Source organism: Geotrypetes seraphini, chromosome 2 (assembly GCF_902459505.1).
Source record: "Geotrypetes seraphini chromosome 2, aGeoSer1.1, whole genome shotgun sequence".
In the NCBI taxonomy this organism is placed as follows: Eukaryota; Metazoa; Chordata; class Amphibia; order Gymnophiona; family Dermophiidae; genus Geotrypetes; species Geotrypetes seraphini.
In genome coordinates this window covers 23,971,092-23,997,529 of record NC_047085.1, presented here as the reverse complement: position 1 = coordinate 23,997,529, position 26,438 = coordinate 23,971,092, and the positions used below count along the sequence as shown (strand labels likewise).

The window sequence follows — 26,438 nt, the reverse complement described above, 5'->3', positions numbered from 1 at the left end:
GGACCAAGTGGCAGCCTTGCAGATTTCCTTGATGGGCGTGGAACGGAGGAAAGCCACAGAAGCAGCCATAGCTCTGACCCTGTGGGCCGTGACAGCACCTTCCAGCGAGAGACCGGCCCGAGCATAACAGAACGCAATGCAGGCAGCAAGCCAGTTGGAAAGTGTCCGTTTAGAGACAGGACGACCTAGGCGGTTAGGGTCGAAGGACAAAAAGAGCTGAGAGAACGAGCGGTGGGCCCTGGTACGGTCAAGGTAGTATGCAAGGGCACGTTTACAGTCCAGCGTGTGCAACGCCTGTTCCCCAGGATGAGAATGGGGCTTAGGGAAAAAGACAGGCAACACAAATGGACTGGTTGAGGTGAAATTCCGAGACCACTTTGGGAAGGAATTTAGGATGGGTACGCAGAACCACCTTGTCATGGTGAAAAACAGTGAAAGGTGGGTCGGCGACCAGTGCATGCAGCTCACTAACCCTCCTGGCAGAGGTGATGGCAATGAGGAAAAGCACCTTCCAGGTAAGAAATTTGAGCGAAGTTGTGGCAAGTGGCCCTCATCAGAGTGGTGTCGAGAACTGCACCAATGAATTGAAGTCGCTGTGTGGGAAGTAGGTGCGACTTGGGGTAGTTGATCTCGAACCCCAGGAGATGGAGGAAAGAGATGATGTGTTGAGTGGCTTGTAGCACAAGCGGAGACGTAGGTGCTTTCACCAACCAATCGTCCAAGTAGGGGAACACCTGGAGGTCGTGAGACCTGAGGAAGGCCGCCATCACAATAAGACACTTGGTGAACACCCTGGGTGATGATGCGAGGCCAAAGGGTAGCACTTTGTACTGATAGTGATGGTGCTGTATCTGAAACCGCAGGTAGCGACGTGAAATCGGATTGATTGGGTCTAGGGAACATAGCCAGTCGTGTTGAGAGAGAAGAGGGTAAAGCGTGGCAAGGGAGAGCATTCTGAATTTTTCCTTGACCAGACACTTGTTGAGGTCCCGGAGATCGAGGATGAGACGGAGGTCTCCTGTCTTCTTGGGAACCAGGAAGTAGCTGGAGTAGAATCCCTGACCCCTTTGGTCTGAAGGTACCTCTTCGATGGCATTGAGAAGAAGGAGGGATTGGACCTCCCTCAGGAGGAGGAGGGATTGGGAGGAGTGAGAAGCAGACTCTATGGGAGGATTGTCTGGTGGAAGAGTCTGGAAGTTGAGAGAGTAGCCGTGGCGAATGATGTTGAGGACCCATTGGCCTGATGTGATGACCTCCCAACGGCTGAGGAAGAGTTGGAGGCGTCCTCCGATAGGCTGAGGAAGAGGCAATGATGGTGGGAGACTGGCTATGCCCTGGAGAAAGGAGTCAAAAGGGTTGAGATGGTTTTGACGGAGGGAGAGGCTTGGCAGGCTGATGAGACTGGGAACGAGCCTGAGGTTGGTGCTGGTGACGGGGACGGCGAGGCTGCTGCTGAGGCGGGTTGAGAGGTCTGGCCGAGAACCTGCATTGGTAAGAGGACTGCTGTCTGTAGGGGCGAGCAGGCGGAGTCTTCTTTTTGGGTTTGACCAGAGTGTCCCACCTAGTCTCGTGTGCTGAGAGTTTCTGGGTGGTCGACTCCAGGGATTCCCCGAAGAGTTCGTCACCAAGACAAGGTGCGTAAGCCAGGCGGTCTTGGTGGTTAATGTCGAGGTCAGAAACTCAGCCAGGCCAGACGCCGCATGGCAACAGCCATGGCAGATGCTCTAGAGGTCAGCTCAAATGAGTCATAAATGGAGCGTACCATGAATTTCCGAAGTTGGAGCAGACTGGAAATTTGTTGTTGGAAAAAAGGGACCTTACGTTCAGGGATGTATTTTTGTAAGGAGGAGAGTTGTTGCACCAGATGCTTCATATAGAAGGAAAAGTGAAAGGTGTAATTATTTGCCCTGTTGGCCAGCATGGCATTCTGGAAAAAAGTAAAGAACAAGAAAAAATACACGAGCGGGAAGGCAGAAAATAGTTTTTCAACGGCCGTTGAAAACACATGCGTCTTCTTCGCTCCGCGGAAACGAAGAAACTGGGGACCACGCACTCCTCCGTCGGGCGGGAAGGCACTCGCGCATGCGCGGTGCGGCCAACTAGAACTTTCTAGTTAAAAAGTCCGTACCGGGGCTCCGTCGGTGACGTCACCCATACATTAAGAATATGCTGCCTGCTTGTCCTGTGATAAAGTTCAATATTAAATCTATACCACTGACATTTTCAAAGTCTTTGTATGCTTATCATTCACAAGAATCACTTCTTGACTCCTTTCTAGCTAAGCCACCTGGAGGCAGTCAGTATTTTTTAAAATGTTGACCGTCGCTGGCTAAATTAGTCTTGTGTGAGCATTGGCACTGAATATTTGGGGCTAATTCTGGAAACGGTGGCCAGAGGAGCTGATGTGGGCCCCAGCCAATATTCAGTCGGGGCTCACATAAGGCAGTTATATGGGTTCTCGCTGAATATTGGCTGGGATCCGAGTAAGTTTTTAAAACTTTTTTTAACCCCTTGGATCCCCCTCAGGCCCCCTTACCTTTCTCCTCCCCGAAGGCTGACACTTAAAGAACCACCAACCCCTTGCATTCAATAGGCCCTTTCAGGCCTAGCGCCAATCCTTACTGATCCAGTGGAGGCAGGAGCAAATCCTACTCACTCTTGCCCCTAATGGCAGTTTCTACAAAATGGCTCCAGCAATCTCTGGTGGTACTACTGCAGTATTGCAGGTTGCAGCAGCCATTTTGTGGAAGACACATCACCAGAAATTGAAGGTAGACCTGAGGAAGGGAGGAGGGCTATCCAAAAGGGGACATGATGGAGGTAAGGATGATTCTAACATTCCACGCCTGGGATGAAGGGGTTTTTAATGGCAGGCCTGAACCAATATTCAGTGGAAGTGCTCCAGTTAAGATCCACTTAACACGGGCTTCTAGGAGTGATTTAAATCAGGGCTGAACCTCTCCTGCCCAATTAATTGCTTTGAATATTGGGAAGCTTGTAAATAATGACAAATAAACACCAAACCAGCCTGTTCACTCTGCCCAGTAGCAATTATTTATTCTAGGTAGATATGCATGCAAATTCACATAGCGAATCCAACACCTACTTACCTTCTCCCATGTACTTCACCCAGTCTACAAGACTGTAACATCGCCATGGAGGTTACACTAACATTTTTGTATTGCTTTGGTCAGTCACTTTGAGCAGATCACCCCATGGCTTTTAAGCAGCAAAATATAGTCACATCACTGAGTGGAAGAGTTTTGAGTGGAAAATACCACACTAAGCACATTATTTGTCCGTTTGTCTGTCAAATCCCTTCCCTTGTTTAAAAGCAGACTGAAAACCCACCTTTTTGATATAGCTTTCAATCCTTAACCTTACTCCTCTGCCCTCCAACCCATTCAGCTACTGTTCCCCTTAACTGTATCCATGACATCCTTTTTGTCTGTCTTGGCTGTTTAGATTGTAAGCTCTTTCGAGCAGGGACTGTCTTCTTTGTGACTCTGCACAGCACTGCATATGTCCGGTAGTGCTTTAGAAATAATTCATAGTAATAGTAGTAGTAGTGTGAAGAGTTTCAGTCTTTGGGAAGCAGAGCTGAGATTGTGATGTCATAATGCCTCCTTCCACCAATAAGAGCCAACCTCATCAGTGATGTCACAATGGCTTGATTGTCCTGTGCTCCCCTCTGCCCTCCATCTCAGCCAGCAGATTAACCTTAACTGTATCCATGACATCCTGTCTGTTTAAGATAGTAAGCTCTTTCGCGCGGGGACTGTTTTCTTATTCTTTGTGACACTGCGTGCGTCTGGTAGCGCTATAGAAATAATTCATAGTAGTATTCAGTGTTTCATTCACATCCACTTGCCACTAGGAATCCTCTGTGTCTATTCCATGCTTTTCTAAAAATTCAGTTACTACTTTTGTCTCCTTTATCTCTTCCAAGATGGCATTCCATGTATTCACCACCTATTGAGAGGAGCTGGCCGGTACACAGGCAATCACAAGAGACCGGTCCCCCTAATAACAAGTGGCGCATAGTACAGTGTTTATGTGTATTAAGATTATGATTATTGAGAGCTTCTATACTGCTACTAATGACTGGGGAGTCAATTGAGAGCAGTCTACATGAGCCTCCGCAAAGGCGTTACACTACATGAGCTTCTGTAAAGGTGTTACCATAAGGAGTTGCGAGGTGTTACAATGCCATGGGCTCTATACTGAAATACACACAGCCAAATCAGTTGTCCTATGTATGTACTGCTACTAATAACTGGGGAGTCAATTCAGAGCAGTCTACATGAGGTTCTGTAGATATGCTACAATACATGGGCTCTATACTGAAATACACGGAGCTCTGTGGTGGTCTTACAATACAGAATTATTCATACCGGCATGATTATGCCATAACCCATCATCCTACTTATGTTACTGGCACATTGATCATTCTACTTATATGCACACATTTATACCAAATCAATCATTTACTATTGCAGCTAAAATACTCTATACCAGGGGTAGGAAACTCCGATCCTTGAGAGCCATATTCCAGTCGGGTTTTCAGGATTTCCCCAATGAATATGCATGAGACCTATTTGCATGCACTGATTTCAATACATATTCATTGAGGAAATCCTGAAAACCCGACTGGAATACGGCTCTCGAGGACCAGAGTTCCCTACCCCTGCTCTACACACTATTTTTACACACCTCCTAAAGAAGTTGGCCATTTCAGCTAAATATCACCTATTTACATGCATCCCTGAAAGTTCTAGTTTCTTCTCTCTGAAGTTCAGGTTCCAAGCTGTGTTTCACTTCTGAAAGCTTTTCAATGCACAGTGAATCTAAGCCTGAAAACAGGAAGTAGGTAAGGGTAGAGAAGTCCTAGAGGGCACAGATTTCCAGACACAACGAAGCACCTCTGCGATCTGAAACATGGAGGTTATTACCAATAAGTACAAACCTAAAGATCATTTTAAGAGGTTAAGATGATTGGGTAAAGCACACCATGAATAGAGAGGTTCAGTAGTCAGTTTAATACTTCCTGCAGATTTAGTTTGCTGTGTAAGATGATTTTATACCAGTAAAAACGATGGCTAGGGAATTACCTTTCAGAAAAATGGCCTCCTGCCATCAGAGGAATTTCCATGCTCCATTCATATGCTGCAAGTGTGCAAGGATCCTGAACTGCATTGGTAGCATTGGCATCCTTCCTCCCTTAATCCCACTATCTTATAACTCCTCGAGTTCTGACTCTGCCAGACTCGCCCAAAGGTATAAACTATCCTTCCCCTCTCTACACGGTATTCGCTATGCAGGCAAATTGGGAAAATCCCTTCTCTTCAGAATCACAGGTCTTTGAAACGACCTTACTACCCCGCTGCGGAACTTGGGCTCCCTCCAATTATTCCGCAAGCAACTGAAAACCTGGCTTTTCACTAAAATGTAATTCTATCTCCCCTTACTCTTCTCTTCTATATATAAGTTCATGTAAACCTTTTTTTTCCTTCTCTTCCTATATTTTAAGTTCTTGTAAACCGTGCCGAGCTCCACATGCGTGGAGATGATGCGGTATATAAACTTAAGGTTTAATTTAGTTTAGTTAGTAGCAGCTAAAAAGAAACTACAGAAAGTTTGGGTTGTAACTCTTTAACATTTGATATGCACGGTTGATGGAAGACACTTTATTATATCTTTTTAAAGGGCAGAGTTTATTGAAAGCCAGCCTCTAACTTGCTTTAATACATAGTAATGTGTGTTAAAATGAGTTTACAGCATGGTTAGAAAACTATCCCTAAGGAATAACGGGACTTGTGTTGTTGATGAAAGTCAGTAAACAAGGCTTTAATATGATAAAATCCTGTTAGTTGCGTGTGCTGCTTGGTGAACTTAGATGTGACAAGTTAAGCCTGCCATTGGCTCTGTGAATGTATTCTTAAAGACTTAAGCATGCCTCGAAGCCGATACAGAATTGGTGCTAAGAGTACCCCATTAAGATGCCCCTGTAAAGAACTGTTCCTTAGCTATTTTGGTTCGTGCATTTATTATATTGCAGTTAGATTACTGCAATGCAGTACACCATGGGTTCTCTAACCTACCCCTGGGCTAAACTATAACTGGTGCACATAACCAGCTCCTTTCATTCAAATCACCAGCCACCCCGTACTTTCAAACTATCTTCACATTTTTAAAAAAGGTTTACTGCACTTTTAATGGTTGTTTTGTTGGATTTTCAGACAGCTGTTCAGCTAATTATAGCTGGCAGAATCAGAAGGTTCCTCTAGAAATCAGCCTTTATCCTCATTAATCCATACATTTTTGAACATTTTTCTTAATTAATTTCCTAAATTGATCATTTGCAATTATTATCAAAATACTTATCTTTTGTTGATTTGGCTCTAGATATCTTATCCAATTTATATATTAATTTCACTTCTCCCGACATGAAATCAAGTTTCAGAACGTTCCTCAGGATCGAGGTGGCACATAAATAATATAAAAAGATGTAAATAGTTTGTTTGTTTTTTATACAAAGATGTGAAGATTTTGAGGAAGGTAGTTTGCACCCAGATTTACATATGCAAAAACTCTTTTTACAGAAAGACCCCGAGGAACATTCTGAAACATGATTTCATGTCGGGAGAAGTAAAATTAATATATAAATTGCATAAAATCTAGAGCCAAATCAACAAAAGATAAGTATTTTGATAATAATTGCAAATAATGAATTTAGAAAATTAATTAAGAAGAAACACTTTCAAAAAATGTACGAATTAATGAGGATAAAGCCTGATTTCTAGAGGAACCTTGTAACTCTGCCAGCTATGATTAGTTGAACAGCCATCTGAAAAGCCAACAAAATAACCATTAAAAGTGTTATAAACTTAGGCTCCTTTGACTGAGGGGCGCAAGATTTTTTAGCGCACGCAGGAAATTACCGCGCGCTACGCTTCTAGAACTAATGCCAGCTCAAACGCTGGCATTAAGGTCTACCGCGTAAGGCGATGTAACGTGCGCTATTCCGCGCGTTAAAGCCCTAACGTGGCTTAGTAAAAGGAGCCCTTAATTTTAAAAAGGTGAAAAAAGTTTGAAAGTACAGGGTGACTGGTGATTTGAAGGAATTGAACTCAATTTTGAAAGAAAAACATTGGTTAACGACACAGCCGAGTGAGGTGTAGAAACGGATAACTGAGTTTGCCACTAGCATCACCACAGACCCAGTGCAGCATGAGGCCTTGTTGCAAGGACTTGAACAGCATCAACTCAAGAAGGCACTGAATGCTACAGTGTTTGGAACGCCATTGGTTGATGACTACACCATAAAGTGTACGTGTTTAGCTATTAGTGAAGTTATGTTAAATTTCTGTTATTTTCCACAATAACAGAAGTGCAGCTATTGAAAGTTAATTTAATAAAATACTGCTTGATTTTTTTTTGCATAAAATATTTTTTTACCAATGTATCATTACTGAGTGTGAAAACATAAAAGTTATAGCTATAATACCAAGACATTTGCTCCATTAAGCAAAAATAATAGCAAATTTAAATTTTAAAAAACGGAGCTTTATGTAATTAGTGGCTTTGAGCGATGTAAACGTTTCTTAAAAAATTATTTTCTGATCAAGCACAATAAAATTCATGGGAAGAACTTCAGTTTACACAGTTTTTCCAACTTTAGGGTTTTCTGGCATTCCGTGCTAATTTTGCTTTGTCTGCACGCTATATGTTGAGGACCAAAGTGAATTGTATACCGATATGAACTGCTACTTCTAACTTATAGGGCAGAGGTCTCCAAAGTCCCTCCTCGAGGGCCGAATCCAGTCAGGTTTTCGGGATTTCCCCAATGAATATGCACGAGATCTATGTGCATGTACTGCTTTCAATGCACATTCATTGGGGAAATCCCAAAAACCTGACTGGATTCGGCCCACGAGGGGGGACTTTGGAGACCCCTGTTATAGGGAGTAAGGTTCTGATTCTATAAAGTCCGCCTAAAGCTAGACACCCATACCAGTACCTAGCTTAATTGATCAATAGGCTTAATTGGTGCTGATACTGGCAATCAGCTTTAATTGGACTTCAATGAAAGTTAGGCACCTAATACGAAAAACTCGATTCTATGCAAAGTAGGTGTCTAGCCCAAAGCACATCCACTAAAAGTACACATGGCTGGGGCCAGATTTTTCAAGTTAGGCATCTCTTTGTGAATTAGGTACTGTTAAGCTTCAATATCGGCACCTAAACTTAGGGGAAGAAAACTCTGGCATAAATTAGGGACGCCTAGATCTTAGGACATTAAGCACTCATTGATATCAAGTCATATTGAATTACCAGACCTCAAATACCCAAGACATTACTTGAATAATTTTTCATGCCCTTACTGAGGTGGTATATTCATCATTGAATATAGCACCCCAGTAAGGGCATGAAAAATTGTTCAAGTAATGTCTTGGGTATTTGAGGTCTGGTAATTCAATATGACTTGATACCAATTTGTTCTCTGTTTATATGATCATTTTTTTTTTTTGAACAAAGTTTTTGTTTTTCTTTGATTCCAGTGGATTTATTTAGGGCATTAAGCACTGTCTAAGTACGCCTAGGCCACACTAAGCATGATTCTATAGGGTGCTTACATTTTACAAAATCGGTGCCTAACTTTAGGCGGACTTTAAAGAATCAGGGCCTAATTTCCATCTCAACCTTCGTCAAACAATTACACTGGCTTCCAATATCATCCCGGATAAACTTCAAAATATCATGCGTCCTACACCACATATTACATGGAAACTCAGCTGCTCCCCTTATCCAGCTATTCTTGACAGCTTGGTCCACATCCAGAAGAATCCTTAACAGAATTCAGCTAAACCTGCCGTCTACAAAGAACCTTCACTGCAGGTGTCTTCAACTCCATGCTAACCTATCTGGGAGTAAAAACTTGGAATGGCCTCCCAGAGACAATCAGGAAGGAGGCCAACTACACCGCTTTCCGGAAAAAGCTGAAAACTCATCTCTTTGACAGCTAATGCTACTTGCTTTCTTTCTACGCCCTCCACCACTTTCCCTTGTCCCTCCCTAGCTTCTCTCCTACCACTTCCTGATCTGTGTCAGTTGTTTAGAGCCTTTTACAGGTTTGTGTGACTCACAAATGGAAAATTAGATTAGATTTCCTAACAGAAATCCATGCAGAACATACACCTTGAATGGAGAAACACTAGCTAGGACTTCAGAAGAACGGGACTTGGGAGTAATCATCAGTGCAGACATGAAGGGTGCCAAACAAATAGAGAAGGCCTCATCCAAGGCAAGGCAAATGATGAGATGTATCAATAGAAGCTTCATCAGCCGCAAACCTGAAGTCATAATGCCACTTTACAGAACCATGGTGAGACCTCATCTGGAATACTGTGTGCAATTCTGGAAGCCAAATTACCATAAAGATGTGCTTCGAGCTGAGTCGGTCCAGCGGATGGCTACTAGGAAGGTCTCCGGACTCAAGGGTCTCTCATACGAAGAAAGACTGGGCAAATTGCAGCTCTATACTAGAGAGCTGCACGGGAACGGGGATGACGGGAATCCCGCGGGACCCGCGGGGATCCCGCGGGTTCCCCCTTTGGGTCACGGGGATCCCGTGGGGACGCCCCCTAGGGTCGCGGGGATCCCGTGGGGACGCCTCCGAGGGTCGCGGGGTTCCTGCGGGGTTGGATCGCAGCGGGGTTGGTCGAGCCGCGAGGGTAGTCTCCTTCTCCTTACCTGCCCTGTCGCAGCACACATCCGAACGGAAATCTTCCCGATGTCAGCGCTGACGTCGGAGGGAGGGCTTAAGCAAAGCCCTCCCTTCCTCCGACGTCAGCGCTGACATCAGGAAGACTTCCGGTCGGCTGTGTGCGGCAAGGCAGGTAGGAAGAAGGCAATGGCGTATGAAAGAGGGGGGAGGGGGCGGTCCGCCCCGGAGAATGTGCACAGCCGGTCAGGACCCCCGATCGACCGACAACAGGCCCGGCCGACAAATCTCCCTGCCCTGTAGCCGCGAATCTAAATTACCTCTTACAGCAGCTTCACTACTCCAGCTGCTGTAAGAAGGTAATTTAGATTCGCGGCTACAGGACAGGGAGATTTGTCCGACCGGGCCTGTTCTGTTGTCGGTCGGGTGCAAAAGTGCCACAAAGGTGGAGGCAGGAGGAAAGGTGGAGTGGAGAAGAAAAAACGCTTAAGGGGGGAGAAGGCCGCTGAAAGTACTGGGGAAGACAAAGGGGTGGAAAAGAACGCTGAAAGGACATGGGGTAAACGGGAGGAAGGGGGGGGAAGGACCCTGAAAGCACTGGGGAAGACAAAGGGGTGGAGAAGGCCGCTGAAAGGACATGGGGAAAACAGGGGTGGAGAAGGCCGCTGAAAGGACATGGCGAAGACAGAGGGGGGAGAAGGACGCTGAAAGGACATGGGGAAGGCAGAGGGGGGAGAAGGATGCTGCCTGACAGGACATGGGGAAGATGGTGGGGGAGAAGGACACTGAAAGGAAATGGGGAAGAGGGAATGGGAAGAAGACGCTGGCAGGGAAGAAGACAGAGGTGCCAGACTATGGGGGGAGCGGAGGGAAAAAGATGGGTGCCAGACCAATTTGGGAGGGGGGAGAAAGGGAGAGGCACAGTAACAGAGCAAATGGAAGACACAGAGAGAAGAGAGGCAGTGGATGGAAGGAATTGAATGAGAACATGAAGAAAGCAGAAACCAGGCAATAAAGGTAGGAAAAAAATTATTATTATTATTTTTTTTTGCTTAAGGATAAAGTAGTATATTAGTTGTGTTGATAAAAATTTATAAACATTAGAGGCTCTGGTAGAAACCCGTTTACAAAGTATGTATTCTTCCCAATTAATATTTCCCAATTAATAAAGTCTTTTTGCTTATTTTTAAATGGGTTTCTACCAGAGCCTTTAATTCAGTAGCATAATTAAATGAAATAACTATTTCTGTAGTTTATAGGGACAGGCGGGGACGTAGGGGATTCCTCGCGGGGACGGGTGGGGACGGAGGGGATTCCTCACGGGAACGGGTGGGGATGGAGGGATTCCTCGCGGGGACGGGTGGGGACGGGTGGGAGTCCTCACGGGAACGGGTGGGGACGGGTGGGACTTTGGCGGGGACGGGTGGGGACGGGTGGGATTTCTGTCCCCGCGCAACTCTCTACTCTATACTCTAGAGGAGCGCAGGGAAAGGGGTGACATGATTGAGACATTTAAGTACGTCACAGGTCGTGTCGAGGTGGAAAAAGACATATTCTTTCCCAAGGGACCCTCAGTCACAAGGGGGCACCCGCTCAAACTCAGAGGAGGGAAATTTAGTGGTGACACCAGGAAGTATTTCTTCACAGAAAGGGTGGTAGATCACTGGAACAAACTTCCGGTGCAGGTGATCAAGGCCACCAGCGTGCTCGACTTTAAGAATAAATGGGACATCCACGTGGGATCCCTATGAGGGTAGAGTTAAGGAACTAGGTCATTAGCACTCAGACTTAATGAGGTGGGTTAGTAGAGTGGGCAGACTTGATGGGCTGTAGCCCTTTTCTGCCGTCATCTTTCTATGTTTCTATGTTTCTAGGGTGCCTTTGAGGCATGTCAATAAAAGTACAGTCAAACCTCGGTTTGCGAGAATGTGGTTTGCGAATGTTCTGCAAGACAAGCAAAACACTCTTGTAAATCTTGCCTCACAAATCAAGTGTTGACTCAATTTGCGAGCCCCCCACCCCCAAGAACTGGCATCGCACACCCCGCTCGCGAGCCCCCACCCCAGAGAACCGGCATCGCCCGCCCACCCAAATTCAAACCCTTACCGCGATCTGGCACTGGCATGCAGCACCAACCCACAGGTAGTGCCGGTACTGGAAGAGCGAGAGCCAGACGGCCTTGAGCATGTGCAGATGCTCAAGGTCCAGTCCAGCAGAGATCAGCTTCAAGCAGCAGGCTCTTCCAGCACGGACACATCCTGTGAGTTGGTGCTGTGTGCCGGTGCCAGATCGAGGTAAGGGTTTGGGAGTGCAGGCGATGCCGGTTCACAAGGGGGGGAAGGTGATGCCAGTTCGCTAGGGTGGAAGCGCGTCAGTGGCCTCGGGGTGGGGGTGGAGTGGAAGCGAGTAGCATCGGTGGCCTCATGAGGGGGGGATGTGGAACGAATCAAGCGAGTTCCCCTTACTTTCTATGGGGAAACTCGCTTTGATATACGAGCACTTTGGTTTATGACCATGCTTCTAGAACAAATTATACTTGCAAACCAAGGTTCCGCTGTACTGATTTTATGCCTATTTTATAAGAGCTAACACAATGCCCAAATAATTCTGTCCAGAAAGAATCACCAGAATTCAAAACTTAAGCTCTCTGGCCCGAGGTCATAATACCGTTGTACAGATCCATGGTGAGACCCCATCTGGAATACTGTGTACAATTCTGGAGGCCGCATTATCAAAAAGATGTGTGGAGAGTTGAGTCGGTTCAGCGAATGACCACCAGGATGGTCTCAGGTCTCAAGGATCTCCCGTATGAGGAACGACTGGGTAAGTTGCAGCTATACTCACTCGAGGAACGCAGAGAGAAGGGAGACATGATCGAGACGTTCAAATATGTCACAGGCCGTATCGAAGTGGAAGAGGATCTCTTTTTCCTTAAAGGACCCACGGCAACAAGAGGGCATCAGTTGAAAATCAGGGGTGGTTGATCGCTGGAATAATCTTCCACAACAGGTAATTGAGGCCAGCAGTGTGCCAGATTTTAAGAAAAGATGGGATTGGCATGTGGGATCTCTTCATGGAGGTAGTTAGGGGGTGGGCCATTAGTGTGGGCAGACTAGATGGGCTGTGGCCCTTTTCTGCCGTCATGTTCTATGTTTCTATGTTGCCACCTAACACCATTTCTGGCATTAGCCACATCCATATTGGCGTTAGGCGGCCTAAAGCGTCTTAAGTAGGCACGATTCTGATGTGTACTATTTAGGCACGGGTAGGCACTTTAATGGCACAAATTGTTTGCCATTTTAAACAGCGTTTGTTAACTTAGGCGCTGGTAGGGCCTCATATTCGGCCTGAACAAATGGGACCACATCACGCCTTTCTACCACCAACTGCATTGGCTCCCTTTCGAATCCAGAGTCCTATTCAAATTCGCCTGCTTCTGCTACAAAACAGTTTTTGGCCTACTACCTAGTTACCTCAATCACCATTTCACTCTGAATCTCACCAACAAGAAATCCCGCAGAATCCAGCTGTTCGTCTTCCCATCACTAAAATTATGTCACTTCAATAGATTTCTCGACAAAACCTTTGCGTACCAGGCGGCTAAGTTGAACCCTTGGCTTGCCCAAATGATACTCGAGGCCCCCTCTTACCTTAGCTTTAGAAAACTTCTCAAAACGCACCTCTTCCGCGAACAGGGCTTTTAATCCCCCTTGCCCCCTGCTTCTCCCCTTTCCCTCTCTCCCCCCGTTCCTTCTGCTCCCCCTCATCCCCCCCTCTCCCCACTAGGTCTCTCTCTCGTTATCGCTTACCTTCCAACCCTACCTTCTGTCTTACCGTTACTTCTGCTAATTCTCAGTTAAAGAGTTCCCCACGCCCCCTCTTTATTGCCTGTAATTTTATTAAAATTTTGTAAATCCGTGTGTCACCGCGGACCTTAATTAATGGATGTGAACCGCCTAGAACTTCTTTGGGTATGGCGGTATACAAGAATAAAATTATTATTATTATTATTATTATTAAATCTAGGCTCCATTTCTAGAATTTCCCCTTCCGCATCTTATATGCATAACACTTCGAGGTTCATTTTCAAACGCTTAGACACTCAAAGTATCGTAGGTTTCTAAGTCAGTGTATCGCAAACTGTGTGCCGCAGCAGATTCCCGGTGTGACCCGAGACACAAGCAAGGAGGAGTGGCACTGGCTGTTTACAGGACGTGCCTCTCACGACAGGTGAGAGAAAGAAAAGATGCTGGCACAGGGGGAGGGGAGGGAGACATGCATGGTAAGGGGAGAGGGTGAAATCTTGCACATGATAATGGAGGGGAGAAAGGAATAAATGGTGCATGGAGAGGGTTGACCCAGGGCACAAGGGGAGTGGGAGCATCTTTCCTTCCTCTCCCCCTTCCCCTCCCGCTATGCCAGCATCTTTCCTTCCTCTCACCCCTTCCCCTGTGCCAGAATCTTTTCTTTTTCTCCCCTTTCTCCTCCCCCTGTGCCAGTATCTTTCCTTCCCCCTATGCCAGCATCTTTCCTTCCTTTCACCCTATCCCTTCTCCGTGCCAGCATCTTTCCTTCCTCTCACCCCTCCCCCTGTGCCAGAATCTTTTCTTTTTCTCCCCTTCTCCTCCTCCTGTGCCAGTATCTTTCCTTCCTCTCCCCCTTCCCCTCCCCCAGCATCTTTCCTTCCTCTCACCCTTCCCCTCCCCCTATGCCAGCATCTTTCCTTCCTTTCACCCCTCCCCCTGTGCCAAAATCTTTTCTTTTTCTCCCCCTTCCCCTCCCCCTGTGCCAGTACCTTTCCTTCCTCTCCTCTTCCCCTCCCCTTGTGCCAATAACTTTCCTTCCTCTCACCCCATTCCCTCCCTCGTGCCAACAACTTTTCTTCCGCCCCCTCCCCCATTGGCAATTCACAATGCTGCCTGCCACTAATCTAGAAGCCTTTCCTCTGCCACGGAGAGACTTCCAGGTTAGCGGCAGGCAGCGTGTGGGAACCGCCGCTGACACTGGCAACCCAATAGCTGACACCGTCTGTGCGAGAAAGGGGGAATTCTGCACCAATTCCGTGTTGTGTAGTCACGCAGCATTCCGCCTGGAGTAATATTACGTGCAGCTACTTTTCTCTGACCTGCTCCCTATCTCTGTTTTGTACCTGGGGCAATGGAGAGTTAGGTCACAGGGAATCACTATACTACGGTAACCAATAGGCTACTCCTCCAGATCCAGAGGTAAAAGATGCAATATTTAGGGCCCTCACTTATTGGTTTTTAATCTTGGCTGGGGCATAGCATGTTGAGATCATGTTCACTTGCATTTAGGATTCTTACAATCTAGATTTGTATATATACTGTTTTCATCTGGGACACAGTTCGTGTTACAGGCTTCACCGCACATTAGTAATATGTATTCATTTACCAAATTAAAGGCTGTCATCTGTCTCTGCTGAATCAATAATGTTCTTGGAGAAAAGCAGTAGAGATGGAAAAGAAATGCAACTGGAAAAAAAATAATAATAATCTCCATCAGCATCCATCACTGGTACAAATAAATTGTTGTCCATTGTTATTACAGTATTGGAGAACACCATAACAAGTGATGCCAAATTTAATTGAAAGAGACACTAAACAGTATGAGGAATTACAGGGTGCTCCAAAAGAATGCAATGCCTTTTCCTCACCTTCTGCCACACTTATATTCCCTCCCAGAGATTTCAGGGGGGATTTTTTAGGATTTTTTTCTTCTTGGCAGGCTGCAGATTTGGGGGGAATTTGAATATACACTTCCCCCTCCCCATTCACGGTTCCTGCACTCGCGGTTTCATTCAATCGCAATTTTTTCTGGGGAGGGGGAAAATAAAAAAAAAACAGTCTTTGTGTAAAACAAATCCATCTTTTTTTTCTCCCTGCCGCCTTCCCGGCCTTACCTGATGGTCTAGAGGGCTTTCGGGGCAGGAGCGATCTTCCTACGCTCCTGCCCCGTGCAGATCGCCATGAGGAAATGGCTGCTGGGAGTTCCTGTAGTCTCTCGAGACTACGTTGGGAACTCCCTACAGCCATTTCCTGATGGCGATCTGCACGGGGCAGGAGCGTAGGAAGATAGCTTCTGCCCCGAAAGCCCTCTAGACCACCAGGTAAGGCCGGGAAGGCGGCAGGGAGGTGGGAGTGGGTCAGAGCCGGATAATCGCGGTTTTTTGGCATTTGCGGTCCAGCTCTGCCCGTATCCCCCGCGAATGACGAGGGAGAAGTGTATATCAAATTTGTATACAGTATGGGGCTCATAATAAAAATTTTTTTTTAAAAACCTCTAAAAAGTGGCCTAAATGGGTACTTGGATGATCAAAAAGCCTGATCATCCCAAACCCATAACCAAAGCTGGTTTTAGACTAATCTAAAACCAGCTTAGGACTTTCCCCTGGCTCTAAATGCATAGAGTGAAAATAGGCATTTTTAGAGGAGGGGAAAGGGCTGGAGTTGGACCGACCTAGGCATGCAGCAGGTATAACCAAAACTTTAGGCAGGTTGCCTAGTCGGCACTTATACGTTTTGACTTAGACCAAGTCAAAACAGGTATAAGTGCCGAAAAAGGGGCTGCTGAGCTGATGGCGGCTGCTACAATCAGCTCAGCGGCCCGGCAACCTACCCACCCCCCACCACAGCCAACACGGCAGGAGAGATGGTTCATCTCCCCTACCACGATGGCGATCACCCCTCTACCCGAACTGTCGCGACCCATGGCAGGAGAGATGCCCAATCTCTCCTGCCTCAGTTTTTGGCAGTTCGGGTAGAGGGGTGATCGTGGCAGGGGAGATAGCTAATCTCTCCTGCCGCGATGCATCATTTCCCCCCTACAAGATCGGGCAGGAGGGAGCTCAACCCCTCCTGCCCGGCGAACCCTCACCCCTCCCTGGAGACAAGATCCGGTCAGGAGGGAGCCCAAACCCTCCTGCCTGGCAACCCCCACACCGCTGACTACGATCGTGCCAGGAGGGAGCCCAAGCCCTCCTGCCCAGGCGACCCCCCTACCCCCTCTAAGATCCGGGCAAGAGGGATCCCAGGCCCTCCTTCCCTCAGCGCACTCCCCTCCCACGATCGCCCTCTTTGACATGGTTTCCCATAGGCAACTGACAAATAAACTGAATATCCTTTCTATGGGACTGATTGAGATGAAAACTGATTAAGTAGAAGGAAATCGAGGGTAGTGGTAAATGGAGTTCACTTCAAGGAAAGAGATGTTATCAGTGATATGTCATAGGGATCAGTTCTCGGGTCAGCTCTTTGTGAGTGATACTGCAAAAGAATTGTCTGGTAAGGTTTGTCTCTTTGCGGATGATACCAAACTCTGTAATAGGGTAGGTGTGCATAGCATGAGGAGGGATCTAATGAAGCTTGAAGAACGGTCCAGAAATTGGCAGCTAAGATTGAATGCTAAAAAAGGCAAGGTCATTTATTCTCTATTTGTACTTGCTATACTACCAATCCAGCCAATCAAAGTGGTTTACAATCTAACAATGTAGGAAACAGACAGGAACTCCATCATAAATAATTATTAGGAATGAGCACACTCAAACAAATCTCCCCCCCCCCCATAAAAAAACAACAACCCGAACAACTGTGCTTCTCAAACAAGGGTATAGGGGATTGAGGAGTATAGATAGGTGTAGAGATGGGTTATAGGGATAGGAGTAGAGGTAAGTTATAGGAATAGGAATAGAGATAGGTTATAGAGCTAGTCAGGGACCACTGCTCAGGCAATGGGCCTGATGGGCCGCCGCGGGAGCGGACCGCTGGGCGAGATGGACCTCTGGTCTGCCTCAGCGGAGGCAACTTCTTATGTTCTTAAGGGTACCATTAGTTTACACCATATGGGGGTTAATTAAAGGCCTGCTAAAAAGGTGCATCTTCAAAGCCACCTTAAAATTCATGAAAGTAGGAATGTTTCTAACAGATGGAGGTAAATTGTTCCATGAAGAGCTTTATGAGCCAAGCAGAGAATTTTAAAAAGAGAACGAAAGGAGACTGGAAGCCAGTGTAAGGATTTCAGAAGAGGGGGACAATGATCATGTCTTTTGGCATTGCAGTGGTATTTTGTAATGTTTGTAACCATTTATGTTCATGTCGTGAGAGACTAGCCTGAATGATGTTACAATAATCAATACGGCAGAGAACAAAAGCATGCAATAGCGTAAGCAATGCTGAGTGATTAAATATATTTTTTAAAGGTCTAAGATGATGAAGTTCAAGGAGAACTTTCTTCAAAACCTTGGTATGAAAAGATAGCGAAGTGTCAAGGTGCACTCCCAGGTATTTTAAAGCAGTCAACAATCTTAACCAGCGAATCAAATAGGGTTGGAGTAACTGATGAAGGGAGCAGCCAGTCAACCAGCAAGCTGTAGTTTATTGGGGTTTATGATAAGTTTGTTCTGTGTAAACCAATTCATCATTGCTTTCAAACATTGTTGCAATTTAGAAAAATCTGGTGAAATGTGAGACACTGGGCAAACCCAAAGGATGTCATCTGCTTATGTGTAGAATGAGATATTGAGATCCTACATGAGAGTCATGAGAGGGCTGACAAATATATTGAAGAGTAGGGGCAAAAGTAGTGAACCTTGAGGAATGCCGCAGGTAAGAGGAAAGGATGATGAGAAGGAATTCCATTTTGATAACTAAAGAACAGTTATGAAGAAAAGAATTAAACTAGAATAATACCTTATCCAAGAGGCCTATGTTGGTTAGTCGAGATTAAAGACGGCGGAGAGGTGTAGTAAAACTAGCAAGACAACGTTCCCTGTTTCAAATATAGAATGTACCACACTAAGGGCTGGAGTCTCAAAATTGACCCTGCCTTTAACGATGGTCGCTAAACCAATTTAGCTTGACAGTATTTTCCCGCATGATTATCAGAATGGCTCATTGTGGCCTATTCCAAGCTTTCTAGCAGCCTCCGACTCAGCCATGCAAATGTATTACAACAGGGGTGCCCAATAGGTCGATCGCGATCAACCGGTAGATCGCCAGGCCAAAGTGAGTCGATCAGACTCACTTTGCCTTGGCGATCTACCGGGCCGATCAGCCTTCCTCTCCCTGACGTCAATTCTGCTGTCGGAGAGGAAGTTCAGGCCAGCCAATCGCTGCCTGGCTGGGCAGAACTTCCTCTCTGACGGCAGAATTGATGTCGGGGAGAGGAATGCTGGTCAGCCCGCAGGGAAGCAGAGAGAGCTTGGTGCGGCAGCGGTGGAGGCTTTGGGACTGTTACTTGATGGCAGCAGCGGTGGCAGCAGCTTGGGGGCCTGTTCCCCGATGGTGGTAGCAGTGGCTTGGTGGAGGGTAGGGAGAAAGAAAGAAAGGGGGCAGGCAGGGAGACAGAAGGAAAGAAGGGAAACAGAAAAAAAGAAAGGGGGCATGAAGAGAGAAAAAAAAGAAAGGGAGGCAGGGAGAAAGAAAGGGCAGGGAGAGAGGAAGAAAAAGTTGGGGGAGGGAATAAGGTCTGGAGGAGAGGAAGCATAAAGACTGAAAGAAGGGAAGAAAGATTGGATGCACAATCAGAAGAAGAAAGTGCAACCAGAGACTCATGAAATCACCAAACAAGGTAGGAAAAATGATTTTATTTTCAATTTAGTGATCAAAATGTGTCTGAATTTATATCTGCTGTATATATTTTGCATTATGGTCCCCCTTTTACTAAACCACAATAGCGGTTTTTAGCGCAGGGAGCCTATGAGTGTCGAGAGAAGCGCGGGGCATTCAGTGCAGCTCCCTGCGCTAAAAACTGCTATTGTGGTTTAGTAAAAAGGGTGGGGGGTATATTTGTCTATTTTTGTATGGTTGTTACTGAGGTCACGGTGCATAGAGTCATCTGCCTTGACCTCTTTGAAAAAAACCGGAATAGGAATGATAATTAACATTTTCTCAGCGTACAGGGTGCTTTGTGTTTTTTTTAAATTTTATTGTTGGTAGATCATTTTGACTTGGTCATTTTAAAAGTAGCTCGCAAGCCCAAAAAGTGTGGGCACCCCTGTATTACAACAAGATCATAAATAATAAAATGGTAGTAAAATGGACTCATTAATACTTAAATGAGCACTCTGGGCAATTCTCCATCATCGCTGGGTGATTCTCTAAGCACAGTGCCGGCTTTTGATGACCAAATATTATCAGCTGGTCCAGAGGTGCCGGTATTGTGAAAAGAGTGTCTCAGGCATGTGTTTCTGGCTGTAGCTCATGATAAAGTAAAAAAAAAAAAAAAATACAACAGTCACATAAATTATAGTACAAATAGCAAGGTAGGGCGTCACCGCTGTGGAGTATCCGTGTCGCCGACACAACCAATGCCAGGTAGCAATGGCAGCAGGTAGGATGCCAGATCGCCAAAGTATAACAGGCAATCTGAGACCTATCTTATGCAAATAGCAATAAAATGCCAGGTGCCCAGCAAAGATAACTCCACAGCAGTAGCCGAAAAGTCATGAGAGATGCGGAACTAGTCATTAATATGTCTCATAGTACAGGCAATCGTTAAATATCTAACATTCAAGAACCCCAAACCCCCAAAGCGCCGAGGTGTCTGTACACCTGCCACAAGTAGGTCTGCAGGAGAGAATACAGCTTCCTCTCATCCCTCTGTTTAAGAAATAAGGGAAGCATTTGAAATATATAGAGCCATTTTGACTGTGAAGATTTACAAAGGGACCTTAACAAACTGGGAGAGTGGGCGAATAAATGGCAGATGAACTTTAATGTAGAGAAATGTAAAGTCTTGCATATAGGAAACAGAAACCCAATGTACAGCTATACGATGGGAGGGCTGGTAATGGGTGAAAGTAGCCTAGAGAAGGGCTTAGGGGTACTGGTGGATAAGACGATGAAGCCTTCGGCACAGAGCGCAGCAGCCTCAAAGAAGGCGAACAGAATGCTTGGTTATTATCAAGAAAGGTATTACAACCAGAACGAAGGATGTTATCCTGCCGTTATATCAGGCGATGGTGCGCCCGCATCTGGAGTATTGCGTCCAGTATTGGTCGCCGTACCTTAAGAAGGATATGGCAATACTCGAGAGGGTTCAGAAAAGAGCGACACGATTGATAAAAGATATGGAAAACCTTTCATATGCTGAAAGATTAGAGAAACTGGGGCTCTTTTCACTGGAGAAGCAGAGGCTTAGAGGGGACATGATAGAGTCTTACAAAATCATGAAGGGCATAGAGAAAGTGAATAGGGATAGATTCTTCAAACATTCAAAAACTACAAGAACGAGAGGGCATTCGGGAAAATTAAGAGGGGACAGATTCAGAACCAATGCTAGGAAGTTCTTCTTCACCCAAAGGGTGGTGGATGCCTGGAATGCGCTTCCAGAGGGTGTGATAGGACAGAGTACGGTATTGGGGTTCAAGAAGGGATTGGATGATTTCCTGAAGGAAAAGGGGATTGAAGAGTATAGTTAAGAGAATTACTGTACAGGTCCTGGACCTGATGGGCCGCCGCGTGAGCGGACTTCTGGGCGTGATGGACCTCTGGTCTGACCCAGCAGAGGCAATTCTTATGTTCTTATATTAAATGAATGAACTTGGCCCAAAATGGACCATACTTTTACTTTTATTTTACTTTAGCACAGCGAGCCTAAAACCACAGGCTCACAGTGCAAGGAAGGGCAGGAGAGATTTTGGGGAGAGCAGGGTGGCAGGCAGGAGAGATTCAGGCGGCAATTCGGGGGGAGAGCGGGCGGCAGGCAGGAGAGATTCAGGGCAGCAGAGAGCAGTGCAGCAATGGAGCTGGAGAGTCAGAAAGGATGTTTGCGACTGGTCCACAGCAGTCACTTCTTGGGTTGATCGGCCAGCCCAGTCGGATTGCAAAATTTGTTTTGTGAAGCGGTTCCCTGCCTACTTTGCATGCCATTCCCCTCATTTGCATATGGGGATTTGAAGCGGATCGCAGGAGAGGTTATTGAATGGGGCCGGAGGGAAAACGGTTCGCAAAGGGGTCGCAAACCGATTAGTACATGATCGGTTTGCTTAGTGAATCTAGCCCAAAGATGGTCAAAAAGGTGAAATGCAAGGGGCCTGAAGAAAGGAAGAAGAGATATGGATTGCTTTGAAACGAGAAGATGGAACTTCTGTCTACATGGGTGTTATCTACAGATTTCTGACACAATCAGAGCAACTTGATAAAGAGAGGGGAGGTGCTGTTGCTTGGGTGATTTCAACCTGCCAGATGCGTATCTGCAGAATCAGAAAGAAGGAGAGACTGAGGATGCTTTTCAAAATATTCAGCTCAGACAAATAATGACAGAACCAATGAGGGAAGGAGCGATGCAGGATCTGGTGCTCACATATGAGGAAAGTGTCTCTAACGTCCAAGTTGGTGCCCACCTGGGTGGTAGTGATCATCAAACAGTTTGGTTTTATATAACAGCTGACGCGGAGAGCAGCCAAACAAAACTCAAACATGCGGACTTTAGTAAAATGGGGGAGTACCTGAAGAAAGAGCTGATAGGATGGAAGGACATATAAGAAGAGGAAAAACAGTGGTCAAAGCTGAAAGGAGCAATAAAAATGGCTACCAATCTTTATGTGAGTGAAGTGGTGGAGAAAATAAAGGCAAAAGAATTGGTGTTTGTGAAACACAAAGAAAAAAAAAATCAAAAACTCATGAAATGTTACAGAAGTACTTCATGGAAGTTTTAGAAATTCTTGAAAATAATATTCCACCATGCTCAAAAGTGTATTATTTACCACTAAGGAATCAAGAACAATTGAACTAGACACATTTCTCTGTACCCTATCGCCTTAGTCTTCTGTTCCTTGCCCAGTATTGGTAGCATGGAATGTTGCTATTCCTTGGGTTTTGGCCAGATACTAGAGACCTGGATTGACCACTGGGCTTGGTGGACCGTTGGTCTGACCCAGTATGACTGTTCTTATGCTCTTACGTGTGCCAAATATAGGACAATCAAGCCATTGTAACATCACTGCTGAGGTTGGCTCTGAGGCACTGTGGACTGAGGCATTATGACATCACAATCTCAGCTCTGGAATGTTGCTCTCATTGGGGTTCCGGAATCATGCTATTTTTTGAGATGCTGGAATGCCGCCACTCTTTGGGTTTTGGCCAGGTACTAGTGACCTGAATTGGCCACCGTGAGAACAGGCTACTGGGCTTGATGGACCATTGGTCTGACCCAGTAAGGCTTATCCTTATGTTCTTGTTGTTATGTGTCTTGTTTGCTAACTGTTATTATGTAACCCGTTCTGGGCTCTTGGGGAGGATGGGATATAAATTGAATTAATTAAATAATGTCTTGGCGCAAATGGAAAGCAAATTTATTGTCCACAAATCAATGTTGGCATGGTCCATCATCCATAAGTGACTTAGCACATCTTCTATCTGAATGTCCTCCTATCCGTTTTTAGAGTGAAATCTGGGTCACCATAGAGAAAATCACTGGCTGCTCAATGAATGTATCTTTGGGGATTTTTTTTTTTTTTTGCATTCCTTATATCCTGCAATTTAGGATTCTACTTGTTCCACAAAACTCACAGACACTCATATCTGTGGGAATTCATATGATTCTTGTAAACTGGAAAAATATTTTATCTTTGAATGCTGGTTCAGTGGCACTCCATTTGCCTATGCAGCAGAGAAAACTAAGACTTATACAAATTGAAATCCATTTGGCTATTTATTTAAATCCCCCCCATACACACATTTTTAAATAAAATTGCGATAGTAGTTTTTAGCGCTGCTCCTGACACTCATATTGTTCCTAGGAGCATTGGAAGCAGCACAGAGCGTTCAGTGCGCCGTCCTGTGCTAAAAACCACTATTGCAGTTTTGTTAAAAAAAAAAGGGGCGGGGGAATGTTATTTGGCAGGATGAAGCCAACACTTGCCTTCTTTTGTTTTTATTTTTGGATCTCCTATGCTTGCTTATGCAAGGATTTCTTCGCTATTGTTCCTACCATTATTCTAGTAATATGTTAAACTTAAGAACATAATAATTGCCGCTGCTGGGTCAGACCGGTGGTTCATCGTGCCCAGCAGTCCGCTGACGCGGTGGCCCTCTGGTCAAAGACCAGCACCCTAACTGAGACTATGTTAATGTATGGCTATGCTTTCCTAGTTCTCAATAAAATATTTTGAAGTATAAAAAAAAATCATAATACATTTCCATTTTCACTTTGCGTTTTGCTAGTACCATACAAGTTTTTTCTTCTATAAATCATATGAGGGTGGTTTTAAAAGTTTGGTAAAAAAGCAAATTTAATAACATAGTCTCCATTGAGGGCTATACATTAAGGGCTCTTTTTACAAAGGTGCGTTAGGGCCTTAACGAACAGAATAGCATGCGCTAAAATGCTCCAAGCGCTAGCCACTCCTGCCTCCTTTTAAGCAGGCGGTAATTTTTTGGCTGGCGTGCGCTAACCTTGTGCATGCGCTAAAAACGCTAGCGCACCTTAGCAAAAGGAGCCCTAAGTCTAGCGTGTGAAAAATAGCCGATAAAAAAACCTGGAAACTCGCTGGACTAACCCCGTTTTACTAAGGTGCACTGTGCATTTTAGCACGCATTTAGCGCATGCTAACCGCTAATACGTCCATAGACTAGCATGCACGCGATAGCGTTTATTGTGTGGTTAGCGCGCGCTAAAACGTTTAGCGCACCTTTGTAAAAGGAGCCCTATTTGTATAGCCCTCGATGGAACCCATGTTATTTAACTTGCTTTTTTTCACCAAACTTTTCAAACCACCTTCCTATTATATCAGTGACGGATCAAAAGCACGCGAGACTTTGGCGAGCCGACATTGCAGCGCAGACAATTTGGCGCAAGACCCCAGCGCGCTGCCGAAAAAGTTATTTATAAAGAGCTCCGATGGGGGTGTGAGTGGGGAACCCCCCCACTTTACTTCATTCTCTTCGCGCTGCCATTGGGGGGGGGGGCGGAGGGGGGTGCAACCCACCCACATTATAGATAAAACTTAACTTTTTCCTAAAAAATCGTGAAAAAGTTAAGTTTACTCTATAATGGAGGGTTCCAAACCCCCATCCCCCCCCCAACGCCAGCACGAAGAGTATGAAGTAAACTGGGGGGATTCCCCACTCACACTCTGCGTTGGAGTTCTTTAAAAGTAACTTTTTTGGCGGCGCGCTAGAGTCTTGCGCCGATGTGTCTGTGCTGAAATGTTTGCGCTGAAATATCGGCACGCCGAAGTCCCACGTGCAAATGACTACGAACCATTATATCTATGCCCTCACTTCACGTACCCTCGGTAACTAGCCCAAGCCCTTTTCCAGAGAGTAACTACCAGCATCTGTTCATCATTTCTCTTTTCTCCTGATCTCTTTCTACGTTATCGCTCCTTGTCGCTTCGAAACAAAAGTTTTGTCACCTTAGTTTACCTTAGAAGATATTTTCTCCCTGTACTTTTCTCATCCTGATTTCTTTCCTTGTCTCTTTTAGCATTCTTTTTTTTTCAGATCCATTGTATTTTTTTGAATGCTATTCTTATTTTTTCAGCCATCTCTTTAAAGAACCAAATTGATTCCTATAAGTGCAATAGAAAGAAGTAATCCATGATAAAATAATGCTTCCTCTTATAATAATGGCAGACTACAGTTCTATAAAAATGCAAGGAAAGTCCTCAATGAAATGATCAATCAGCTTTTTGACTTATATTCTCTTTATCAAGCATCCCAGACTGAACTGAAATGCCACAATTTTATTCTTTCATTTAGTGCACAATTAATTAATTAAGGGAAATTTGGGGAAGATATGTAGATGATGACAGGAAAGCTGTGGGTGGCTCCACTTAAAAATGTGTTTCCCATACCCATCCGGGAATCTATATATTAAAGGCTCCTTTTACAAAACTGCGCTAGGGCCTTAACGGACGGAATAGCACGTGCTAAACTGCCCACGCGCTAGCCGCTACCACCTCCTTTTGAGCAGGCAGTAGATTTTCGGCTAGGGCGTGCTATAGCATGCGTTAAAACCGCTAGCGTGGCTTTGTAAAAGGAGCCCTAATTGCTTTCCACCACACTGTAGGTCAGTGTTCTTCAACTACCGGTCCATGGACTGGTGCCGGTCCACAGAAATTTCCTGCCAGTCCGCAGGGCCGGCACGTGCATCGGGCCCCAGACAGTGCTCTTCAGTCGCCGGTCCATGGTGTGATCGATTCAGCGTTGTCTTCGGGCTGGCTCCCTCTTCCTGCAGTGCACAAAGCTGTGGGCAGAGGCTCCTCCGCGCATCCTAAGCCTGAACCGGAAGCCTTCTCTCTGACGTCACAACAACGTAGGAAAGGCTTGCAGTTGAGGTGCAGTTGTGTGTTGTTAATACGATTATATTGTGTGTGGGTATACTGTATATGAAAAATGAATGGAAAAAATGGTGTTACAATTAGTACTATTATGGGGGTGGGATCTGGGGTGGAGATTGGGTGGAGATGGGCGGGGTCTGGCCCACGACTCAGCCCAGTGTTCTTCAACTGCCAGTCCGCGGACTGGTGCCGGTCCACAAAAAGATTATTTTATTTCCGCCGGTCCATAGGTGTCAAAAGGTTGAAGAACACTGCTGTAGGAGACACTGAAATAAAACCCTGCATAGCACAGGATTAATGATGATGCATCAACTCTGAATCTCTACTGATGTACTAGCATAGAAAAATCTGCAAATAAATAGCAATCCAGTTCATGGAATAAATTGATAATAAATACTGAGATTAACTAAG

At 45.5% G+C, this 26,438-nt stretch overlaps 1 protein-coding gene across 7 annotated transcripts in view; it reads right to left on the bottom strand.

Moving 5' to 3' along the window:
- Nucleotides 1-26,438, bottom strand: part of TRAPPC9 (trafficking protein particle complex 9) — a 1,198,476-nt gene that overhangs the window by 346,052 nt on the left and 825,986 nt on the right. Inside the window, exon 23 of one of the 7 annotated variants that reach the window (XM_033933667.1) lies at nucleotides 15,137-15,216. The exons of the other annotated variants lie outside the window; for them this stretch is intronic. Within the exon in view, the coding sequence (XP_033789558.1) occupies nucleotides 15,137-15,216 (80 nt within the window). The remainder of the gene's footprint in view (nucleotides 1-15,136; nucleotides 15,217-26,438) is intronic. 7 annotated transcript variants of the gene reach the window in all.